Raw genomic sequence first — 12048 nt, forward strand, 5'->3', positions numbered from 1 at the left:
AAGCTCCTGTCTTGTGTTGAAAGTATCCTTCTAATATGTCCTGGCACTAGATACTCCCAGGGAAGCACCAGGCGACCCTTACCCCTCCGCTTGGCCGGGACGAAAGTAACAGGCAGCCAGGGCCCAGGTCACACTGTGAAACAGATCCACAGCCATTAGTCAATATGAAGGCAAAGGTGATAAGGGCTACAGTTGAGCAGGGACAGAGAGAGAAAGGAAGAAGCATATTGGCCCACAGAATTTTACGCTCTGCTTGATGCCTACAAATGATATTTGTTCTCAACTGTGGAAACGCAGTAGCTGTGTTTAGATGCTGTTCCCTACATTGAATCTGGTTCTGACTGAAAAACTGAATGGTCTCAGGCATTATGCACTGCGAGCAGTAGAGTGGGTAGTGAAAAGAAGATTTAGGTTGTGGTCCCCTCTCTGTCAGTGTGGCTCTCGTTGTTCACTCTGACTCCTGCTGATTTTACATAGGCACCTCCAACTGAAAATGTAAATGGGTATAGATCCATACACGAAAGACCTGCCAAGAAGTATGAGGGGCAGAGGGAGAGAATGGCACAACATGGATGAAATCCAGTGTCAACATCAGAGTAAGAAAGGAAAGTGCAAAGGAGATGAGAACAGAAGAAGGAGAAAACTGACTGAAAAACACCAGACTGTAGCTAATATTGGATCGGCCAATCCTGTGCCTAATTGGAGTTGTTGCAGCTGGGTCTAGACCAGTGAGGATGGTGTGCATTAGGCTGGGGTGAATAGCTGTGGGTTTCCTGTCTACAGCCAAGTCTGAGGGAATGAACCCAAAACTACCCAGAACTCCCCCACCCCACACAGACATCTCTTTAATTGCCTACCCAGAACTAACAAGTACTCTTTCAAACATACACATGCCTTCTCTAGTTCTGTTTAGTTTTCCTAAATATACACTCACACATTCACAACTGTGGGCTATGTTAGATTACTACCTAAATATTTCAACAGTTTCTATAGCCTTTACAGTGAGAGAGTCAGAATAGTCAGAAAGTAAGGATATTAGAATTGCCCAACTCTCTGGCTATTCTGCTCGTCATTGTGGTCACAAAGGAGTAGTTTGGGGGAAAATCAAATATTTACATTATTCCTCTTACCCCAAATATAATCAGTCAAGCCAAATTTGGTGTTTTTCTACTGAAGCTCCGAGGCCAACATAGCCAACAGTGTACTACACTCCAAGAGCATTTATGTGTTTGAATTGCATATAGATTTTCAATGCAATTTAAGCACACAAATATGTTATACAAAACATCATTAAAATTAATCTTCTCCCTATGTAATGAAAGAAGAAAGAGAGGATTCAGGTGCAAGAGGTTGTATTCGGTTTGTGGAGTAGGTGGGGACTGAACAGAGAGGTTACAGGGTCCTGAGCGTTGCAAGTCAGGTATGAAGAAGTTAGCTGGTAGTCTAGGTCTGACCGGTCTTGCTGTATTTATGTCCTGTACAGGTTGTTCAGAGTTACCTGTTGTATTCAAAGCCAATCTCAATCTTCTTAGATTATTTAAATCCATCACAGGACAATCACATAAAGATTTATTTTAGTCCAATTTAGACAAATGTAAATTATACTTCATGTTGAACACAGCAATTAAACAAATGTAACTGTTACTCTGATAATTTGAAACATTCAAGAAATTCACAGATGTGATAAAACAATAAGACAAGTCCACTGCTGAGTTAAACTGTCTCTTCCTCTTCCAAAATAACACCTAGCAGTTATAGGACTCAAATGCACTTTCCAACTTAATCGTCTATAAACCATGACACTAGATGTCTTTCACAAAAAGAAATGTAGAAATGGAGGTGTAGAACTTGGAAAATTGATCCCTTTAAAATGAAAAGTGCCTACTTGGAACCAAAAGTGGTGCTGTAAGCCACTGAGAAGTGTTCACATGAAATAGATCAACAGCATCATTAACTCTCAGATCTAGATGAGTTTAACAATGAGGTGTCCGTCAGCCCTTTTAGTTCACCTGAAAACAAGACCTGGGCCAAAGTGTGTATATATTGAGGGGAAAGAAATGACAAAAACAAAACAAAACAAAAAATAATAAAAATGAGGGGGAAAAAATACAAAAATAATAAATAAAAATAATTGAATGATGAACAACTAGTAGCCTCCTCACACTTCAGACTGACCAACAGAAGTTGACAAATTACTCCTACCCGATTAGCCAAATAAAAATAAACGCGAACACGTCCTACGAATGCTGTTTATAGTGCATTATAAATGCATTATACGGTATATATAATGCTTTATACTGTCCTCCATAAGCTTTAGTAGTTGTAGTTACATACACAAAGACTTATAAATCAAGAATATATGTATATATAAAGATCACAGTTATATATGGGATTTATAGGAAATGTTAGCAAAAAGGTTTTTGCAAACTGACATTTCGCACACAAATAGTTTAATTTGCACCACATAATCCAATATATAACCCATCAATTGAGCCAACTGTTGGTTGGTTGTTCCTAAATCATTGCCTCCTCCAAACTAAATTCACCCAGGACATTTATGGGATTTATATGTGGATGCTAATGTCATCTATCAAAATGCTAAATTTGTACAAAATTAGTACAAAGCATAAAGCATCTGTCCAAGCTTTTACATAACATTTTCCCCTTGGACATTAAACATCAAAGTCGCTTCTTGAATGCAGAATAAAAGTCTGATGATAAGCCAAGAAGAATATCACGTGCATTTGTTTCTGCCAGGATGTTCCACAAAGCACAGATTGGTCTAAGAGTACCCATTCGGAATATTTGACAAGCGCCCTGCTAAGCATGAGCTTTGGAGAGCTTGGAGCTTTGGGGAAGTTTGTGGCCAACCAAGTTCATAAGTACCATTTTGGGAGAAATTGAATATGAATTTGAACTCCTGAGTGTAGCTCAAATTGAGTGAGCACATGAATCCTAACAGTGTGGCCTAGCCAAATGAAATATTTCCAGCTTGCATTGCATCTCACTCGATCCCCACTCCAGCATCCTCAAGCTCCTCAGCAGCTTCAGCACAGTCTGTGGATCATAAAAACCTCCACATCCTCAGTGCTGCATTCCTAATGTGAGCAGAAGAAAATGACTTGACCAACTGCACCAAAACTCCGGTCAATCTACAAATACTTACAAGGCCCACAGTAAAACAAAAATCTACTAACCAGGATTCTTTCACAAGAGTCCTCATTGAGGTAGACACAAAGACTTTTCAGCAGTCATATCTGACACATGTCATCAAACTGCGATTAGAACAAAAGCATAATCATCATTATTACTTTATGAAATACAAGATTCAATCCAAACCTTAAGTAGGGTTTACTGGGCTGGTAATGAACACACAGTCTTGCCCATCCGTTTGGGGCCAAACTGTATACTGTTTGTAGTAGGACTGCATTATGTATCCTTTGTCAATCAATACTGTATCACTGTCCTTCATAACACTGATATTGAAGAATGCTGCAATATGCACATTTCTTCTAGTGTGCTTTCGAGTATCCAGAAGAGGACTGCCTGTGTGTTTTGATATATTGCAACATTTATATGAACCTAATAAGAAGAAGAAGAGAAAGAAGAAGAATATCGATCAAAATATATGAAGTGATCACCACTGTGTTTTATAAGAAATCCCAAAGCATACTGCAATGCTGTAAAAATTGTATTGCTCTTCTTGTGTTTCACCATGTTGTGTAGCTGGAGTTGGTAGCTTTGCACAATACCTTTTTTCCCCCATATAGATAACAGAATTTCTGTATCAGAAACCACATAAGCATGTTTGTGATTTTTGGTATGTAGCAACATGCTAATTGGTGGACTTAATTTACCTTTATTTATTAGTACTGAGGCCAAAAAAGTGAACACATTTGTTTGCTGAAGGGAAGGAGAAACCATGTGTGAATGAGATTTTTTTTTTTTGCTAAACTTGTTTTCAGCCAACATTCATTGTTACATTTGCATATTTTACTAAATGTTTGGCATTGGATCCCGGTATAGATGGTAACGTGTAAGTAACCGACAGATGAGTTTCTTGTACATGGTGTAATTTGCAGGTGTTTAAGGTGCTTTAAATGGTTCATCTCCTTTCTCTTCCCAGTTTTACCACTGTTGTAACGTGCCCCATTTGTTTCTAGGGGTTGTGTATTCGTTTGGTTGGCACACAGGTTTGGAGTCGGTTTCAGGCCTGAAGCTACATAGGAAGCAGATTTCTTGCAGGTCAACTGGATGCCTTGGTGAAGCCACCCGGTTTGAGTGGCAAAGCTTCAAGCTTCATCTTTTTCTTTTTTCTTTTTCTTGCTTTTTTCAACTGTTTTGCTTTAACTTTGTTTCTCTTTCTCTCGCTCCTTTCCTAGTCTGGCAGGCTTGGATCAGGTTGGCACAGTGCAGATAGTTGTACATCTCGGTAACCCCCAGTATGGTCCCATCACAATGAATCCACCAGAGATTAGTGTGCATGGGAAAGACATAAGGTTACAGTGGTTTCAGGTCCAGGACTGGGCCGGACATGATTACATTGGACAGGGCAGGGCACGGCTCACTCTCTCTCTCTCTCTCTCTCTCTCTCTCTCTCGCTTTCTCACTCACTCTGTGTGTGTGTGTGTGTGTGTGTGTGTGTGTGTGCGTGTGTGTGCGTGCGTGCGTGCGTGCGCACCCTGAAAAGCAGTAACTCAAAAAGCAGTTAGGCTTTTTAATGCACTCCATCCATTTAGTGTCTTTATACTGCGATGCAATTTGGCCTTTTAATATTACCACAAACCACAAGAGCGAGCAGTGTGAGCTAATGACACTCAATCACTTACACATACACACGCTCGTGCACGGGCACGCGCGCACACACACACACACACACACACGCACGTGTGCACACACAAACATGCACCATATTCCCCAAGACAGTTCCATATCGTATTTACTCAGTAAGACATAGCTCCAGGCCTCCACCTACGCTTTTTCCATTACAAGTGTACCTTTCCGTGTGTGTTTCGGCTTGTCTTCAGTACCAGGAAATCCTTGCCCATATAAATGCATGCATATAAGGCCCCCTGTAGGCACACAGTGCACACTTCTGAGCCCGTGATAATGGCGATCACGTTTCACGCACGACCCCCACTCCTATACCCCACCAGGACTCCCACCCCCACTCTCACAACCCGCTACAGGGGCATTTACAAAAAAAACCAAAAAACCAAAATCAATGTTCCTTGTTTGTTTGTTTATTTGTTTATAGGTTTATGAAGCAATATGAACTATTGGAGCACTTTCTCGGGTGTTTTTTTTTTTTTTTTTTTTTTGTTTGTTTTTGTTTGTTTTTGCTGACCTTGGGTATATCTTGGAGGGGCCTGTGATCAAGTGTGCTGTAATATTACAGTCTTACATAGAACTCGGGTTACAAGCTGACTGAATGACAAGCGGTAAGTTGTCTAGATGTTGTGTAAGCGTAGTCTTTCTTTTCTTCTTTTTTTAGTACTTGCATTAGGTGTCATGTTAAGTATTACCATTAACAAATTGATTTTAATCATGGAGGTTTCGATCCATAAAGGCATCTGTGTTCATGTGTTTGTCGATGTGTGGAATTAGAAAACGAACGGTAGTGTATCTGTGTGTTCCCTCTTCTCGACCAGATAATCGGAATGATTAATCGCCTGAGCCGACTTTGCGTGACCCTCAAACTTATACCTAGCGGGCAGGCCCTTAATCACATTTACTGCTGCATTGCTCTCCTTTCCACCAGAATGCGTGAAACGCACAGTTCACTGGGTTTTCCCCCATGGTTAAACACCGTCGGTCGAAGGTTTGGACCTGGCTTTGGCTTTAAGGAAACGTATTCCTGCTTTGTGTTCCGCGACTGCGAGCATTGATTTAATTGAATTCCCTGCCGTGGGTTTCCAGCATAGGTTTAGCTGTGTTAGTAACTCTGCTGCTGAATTAGCCAGAGCTAGCCCAAACTTGGAAAGCTAAAATGCCTGTTAATGGAGGTTATTCATAGAGCTCTATTCATAGAGAGTGCTACTCTTGTCAAGACATGGAGTCCCGGTTTATTGGTGGACACACTTCTGCCATGCATGAAGAGATTCATGAGTAGTCCAGTCCAGTTTTGGGGACCCACCTCAGGTGTTCTGGAGTTCAATACCACTACCTTACTCCATGCATCGCAGGATTTAGTGTATGTGCTTGTTCATGAATAATTAACAACAACAACAAAATAAAACATATACATTGAAGTCCTGTCTCTCCCTTTCTCACTCAATAAAATCGCTTCACTCTCAGCCTGCAACCCTTTAAAGCTTTTTGAACTTATAACAACTTTCATACAAGCAACGGAATACAGCTCCACCTTTCACCAACCCCTGTCAGCGAGCCAATTCATCTTCGGGAGGCGTGGCTCTAGGACATGCCCTCACTAAGATCCGTCCGGTGATCCAGCCCTATGAAGACCCCTCTGCCACCCCCTTCCGCGAGAGCGAGTTTCCCAAGGGAGGAGCCATGTGTTCCTCAGATCAGACATCATGAGGAAATATCCAGAACTTTCCGAACCTTCTTTCTTCCCTTCACTTTGTCTTTCCGTTCATCTGTCTGATCCTTATTTAATGGCGCTGGGCCTGGAAGGCCTCAATTTTCCCTGCTCTCGCGCTTGCCTTCCTTTCGTCTTTGTCCGAGTAGCAGAATTCGGTATAGTAATGGAGATTTGTCAGATCTGAAGTCAGTTCTTCCAGGCTGTCGGAGGCAGTTGGCGGGTCTGTGCTTTGAGCGTTTGACTGATCTAAGTACATGGTTTGCAGGAAGCTGTGCCAACCGCAGATGCCTCATGAGGCATGTGCCACGTCTAGCCATTACAAAATGTGTGTGTTGGGGCCTATGGGCCTTGTGTTTTCACTGTTTACTGAACCGAAATGCTTGTTTGTTTCATTGCTCATGAGTGACCAATGTGACCTATTGCTGTAATAATGTAATAGTTAAAGGCCCGATGGATACCAGAAGGAGGTGAGAGATTGTTTGCTAAAGGAAGGGGAATAAGAGAGTGAACTGCTAAGATGTACCCTCTCAAAATTCTTTACTCTCACTTTATTGAAGATCTATGTATTTAGAGTACTACAGTGGATCTAGCCTTGGGGCTACCAGCCCCTCTGTGTGTGTGTGTGTGTGTGTGTGTGTGTGTGTGTGTGTGTGTGTGTGTATGGTATGCCCATGTATGGCATATTGTATTTCACATGTGGTTTTACTGGTAGCACATCCTAATGAAATCCCACTGATATAAAATATAAAATATGGAATTCATGCAGGACATAGAAAAGAAATACAAAGTGGATGAATGTGGCTCTTCAGCAGCACGCCCCTGTTGAGGCCCAGAGACTAAGCTCCCACACCTCATCAGAGATCAGAACTTAGTAATGCCTCAAAAATCTTTCTTAATTCCTTAAAATTTTTATGCATAAAGAAATAAAATAATAATTCTAAAACAGTGTTTTAGAATGTTTGTGCATGTGTGTGTTTCTCAGTCAAGAACCTCATTTGTGTAACTTGTCATTCTAAAGAATTACTTGTGTAACTGGCCTCTGGATGACTGGCTAATACAGGCTGTTGCCATAGCAATATTTTATTTCCCTGGTGCCCTGAGCGATTGTGCCCTTGACCAGCTGGTACACATACACTAAACCAAATCTGAACTCTTCCATTCATAACACATGGAGCATGGATGGACCCTCTGTTTCCTACTGCCCAGCACTTTGTTCTGGTCTCACAGTTTATAATGTTCAGCACACGCCCAATTAGGGCATTTCAGCCAATGATCATTACAGCACGATGGGCTTCTATTCAATTTGTAGTGATTTGCACATGCCAGCCACACTAACACAATCAAACACAATTGACAAAATCTAAACCCATTTACCCCCCCCCCACCCCACTTTGTTGTCAGTTCTGCTGTTTAGACTAACACATAAGCAACACATCCAGGCGAGCCTTTAATGATAACAAAGAGTGGAGATGAGTTGGAAGCAGTGTTCCATTTGTTTCTCCACAGTACTCTGACATACAGGCTCTTCAGTTGTAAATGATTAATTCCTTTTGGAACACTACATAGTAAGTCAGGAGATACAAAGATAAGCACTTCAATCAATAACACTTTTGAATAAAGAGTTAGACAAGACCCAGATCACACCGGTGATTAGTCATGCATGGACTATACAACTTGCAGATGAAAAGAAATGAAGACTTAGCATCAGCACTCAGTCATGGATAAGCTTGGTAACTTAAAGAGAAAAAAGGAAACATAACAAATTCTCCTTTATATGAAGATGTCTATAAGCCCTTATAAATAGTTGACCCAAAATGCACTGGTTTCGTTAACTTCCGCTGCTTGAGTGGAATGTTACTTAAATTGCACAAGTGGGAGAGAGTAAAATGCGTGGTTCCTGACGTGGGAGGGGTTAGGCTAGTTGGTGTTTTGAAGTGGGAGGTGTTATGAGTTACAGTATTACTGAAGTGGCTATCTAGTGTTCCAAAAATTGGAGAGAATAAGATGTATTGTGTTCTCAAAGCGGGAGAGGTTAGGCTGTTTGTTGTTTTGAAGTGGGAGGGGTTAGGGTGTACAGTGTTTCTGTAGTGGGAGACAGTAGGATGTATATTGTTTCTGAAGTAGAAGGGATTAGAGTGTACAGTGTTCTTGAACTAGGAGGGGTTAGGATATACAGTGGGGGCTTTGAATCTGCTGTGACTAAAATGGAACTGACTGCTGTCGTATCTGTCTCTTTGATCTTGCAGTTTGACAGTGAATGATTTTCGCAAAGGATTTCCTGCCTGTGTCAGGTCTTCTTATAACCTCTGCCATCTCACTTGCCTAGACACATACCCAGATAGCGAAAGACATTATCCTCCACTCTTTTGTGGTTCTTTTTCTAATTATGAACTAAAGCCAGACTTTTCCAGTCTGGGCCCTGAGTGACACACACACACACACACACACACACACACACACACATACACATATACATACACACGCGTGCGTGCACACACACAGATGGACAAATACAGAATCCCCTGAATCAGCTGCTGAGTCAGCTGTGATTCTTCTTGACCAAACACTTTTCCCCTGGTTGTCAACACTTGAGTATCAGAGGTGAAAAGCAGAACACTGACCCTGCCCGTTAGTGAATGAGGAATACAGTGCATGCATTTTCCTGCATACATGCTCTGTGTACGCCAACTGTCTAATCTAATTTCTCTCTATAGAAGGGAGGTGGATCCATCAGGCACTAAATACATGTGCCAAAATGTGATGAGAAGATAACAAACTTAATGGTATTATGTGGCATTGTACTGAAGGCTTCTCGGCCCCTTTGACTTCCTCTGTGGCCCCTTTTGACTTCCTTCTTGTCTGCTGTTGGCTGTAGTTGCATTGCTGGGGTCAGAGTAGTGCTGTTGTAGTGGTGATGTAGAGCAGATTTGGCTGTACGTACAGGTCTGGGGTCACCTGTTGCTGCTCATGTTACAATGTAGATCAGATTTGGAAGTAGGTGTAGGTCTGGGGTCAGGCAGATGCTGCTGTGCAAGTGATATAGGTCAGATGCAATAGGCTGACTACAGGATGTCTCTAATCTGTAGATTGCCTGTTACACTGGATAGGACTAGATGCACATGCTGTAGTAGTGAAGTAAACAGAACCACGGAGTGTACACACACCACACACACACACAAACACACACAAACAAGACCCTGATGGCTTAATTTCCCATTGTAGCACTGTGTAGGTCAGTAATGGAACCTTGCAGGGTTTTTTGTTGTTGTTTTTTGTTTGTTTGGTTGGTTTTGTTGTTGTTGTTTATGTGTGTGTGTGTGCACGTAGTGGCATTTAGGAATTGCTCAAACGTTTTGTGCTGGCAAACCTTTTAGACATATTGTGAACCATTATTGTATCACCACAGTGACCAATTTATAGCCATTCTCCATGGCAACTTGTAGGTACAAGACTTTGGAGACAGTTTCACACAAACACGCATACACATGGGTATATATTACGCAGTGTATGCTTGAAACCAGGGTTTTTTGAATGAGACATGTTTTAATGAGGTTATTTTCTGTATCTTGTATAAGATGTTGCAGCTTCTGTTAATACTTCCACAGTCACTGAGAATTTAGACTCCATTCTGCCAAGACTGAACCATTGCCTTAATGATACTCTGATGGACTGTGTGTTTATGTGTGAGTCTGCACAAAACAGTTAAGGCTGGACTTGTGAGAGCATTTTGATTGCAGCTCTTTTAGCTGTTTATTAAGCATGGGATTAGTACTGATGGCTTTTATGCCTTTTAGCACCGTGTGTGTGTGGGTTACACTGTTGTTGTGTGTGAGTGTAGTGCATTAGGCGGGTTTGTTTGCACCCTGTTCACTGTGTGCATGATGTTTTTCTTCCTTTAACACCAGTAATGCTTCTTCTTATGCGTTTGATGTTGGAGTGTTTATAATGACTTTAGAAATATTCATGCGCTTGTCTTCGTGCTGATCGCTGTGGTAACAGGGCTTCTGCATCTGCTGTTGGTCCTGGTGTGTGTAGGATGATGTCATTCTTGTTGGTAATGAGGATGAGGATGGTGTCTGAGTCAGCCTCCCATCTCTCTGATATGAGTGATGATTCCATATTTGCAATGCTTCTCTCTTATTCCACCAGTAGCACTGGTGCTGCTATCAATTGTAATTTTCTACTGATATAATGCAAATGATTATGGTGGTGGTGATGATGATTGATGATTGGAAAGGATGGGACTATAATGCCAATGTGTGTTTAGGTGTGGAGTAAATAGCATAATCGTGTGTGTGTGTGTGTGTGAGAGAGAGAGACTAAGAAGATAAGCCACAAAAATATCTAGACAGGAGGGGCTTACACACACAATCATCTCTTCTTCTTCCCTCTGACACAGACTGCCTATCTGCCCCCCTGCGTGCTCTGATGGCTGCTCGAGATGTCATGTTTTATTCATCTAAACGCACACATCTGCCTCTGACTGATCTCATAGCTCACTGATCATTCTCACTTGCTTACTGTCTCCCCTCTCTCTCTCTCTCCCTCTATCTCTCTTTCTCTTCTCATCTCATTCTCGCCCCCCCCCTTTTCTCTCTGCCGCTAAATCAGTTACATGTGTCATGTCACTCAATTCAACAAATTCTTCAAATAAACCATTAAGTGGGGAAACCTTTAGTAGAGTTTTAACAGTGGTTGAGTCAGCTAATCCTTACCCTTTAATTAGTTGCTGACACTGTTAAGTATTTAGTAGTCTAATGTGGATATTGCACAATGTAACATAGCATTTGAAAAAAGATGGTTTTGCTGGTGTGTGTGTGTGTTTACTTTTTTGTTTTTGTTTGTTTGTTTGTTTGTTTTTTTAGGATTAATTTATAGGACAGGACTACAATGGGGAAATGCACCTTGCTGAAGTTCACAGTTGCAGTAGCCATCAGCTGGGATAAAAAACTTTTCGGTCCACACCACCCCATTAGAGATTAATGATACGATGTTTCTAAATATCAGTTCAGCAAAATGCTATAACACAGAATCTGCGTTAAGCCTCTTGGCAGAGTACGGCACTGCCCAGCAGGTATGTGAGGGTCTAAAGCCATTGCAGGTTAGCCATTTATCACAATAGGCATCATGATTTTAAATGCCAACTGACTTTATGCAAAAATGACTTTAGCTATGCAGATATGAACACTTGGATGAAAATTCACTTTCTATAGCAAGACGCAACTTTTCCAAGGGTTCAGTAGGTATTTTGGGTATTTTAGCTGGATAGTGATGTGGAGTGTCTATAGTCTGCTACTTAAGTGCTATAAAAAAAATTTTTAAGTTATTTTAAATAATAATAATAATTACTATTATTAAGAATTATTATGGATTTAAACTGTTGTCTGACTCCACATTTAAATGTAAAATGGAGATTTATTTGGTTAGTTGATATCTTGCTGATCGTGTGCTGAAAATGTATTGTGCATACTGATGCAAGGTCTTCATAACATGGACATAGACCA

At 41.2% G+C, this 12048-nt stretch overlaps 1 protein-coding gene across 3 annotated transcripts in view; it reads left to right on the forward strand.

Annotated features, from left to right (window-relative positions):
• Window positions 1-12048, forward strand: part of mgat4b (alpha-1,3-mannosyl-glycoprotein 4-beta-N-acetylglucosaminyltransferase B) — a 74523-nt gene that overhangs the window by 28797 nt on the left and 33678 nt on the right. The window contains exon 1 of one of the 3 annotated variants that reach the window (XM_081699551.1): window positions 5417-5441. The exons of the other annotated variants lie outside the window; for them this stretch is intronic. Coding sequence (XP_081555677.1) covers window positions 5432-5441 — 10 coding nt within the window. The 5' untranslated portion in view covers window positions 5417-5431. Of the gene's footprint in view, window positions 1-5416; window positions 5442-12048 lie in introns of those variants that run through there. 3 annotated transcript variants of the gene reach the window in all.

The sequence above is a fragment of the Electrophorus electricus genome, chromosome 16, assembly GCF_041902795.1.
Source record: "Electrophorus electricus isolate QZ-2024a chromosome 16, ASM4190279v1, whole genome shotgun sequence".
NCBI lineage: Eukaryota > Metazoa > Chordata > Actinopteri > Gymnotiformes > Gymnotidae > Electrophorus > Electrophorus electricus.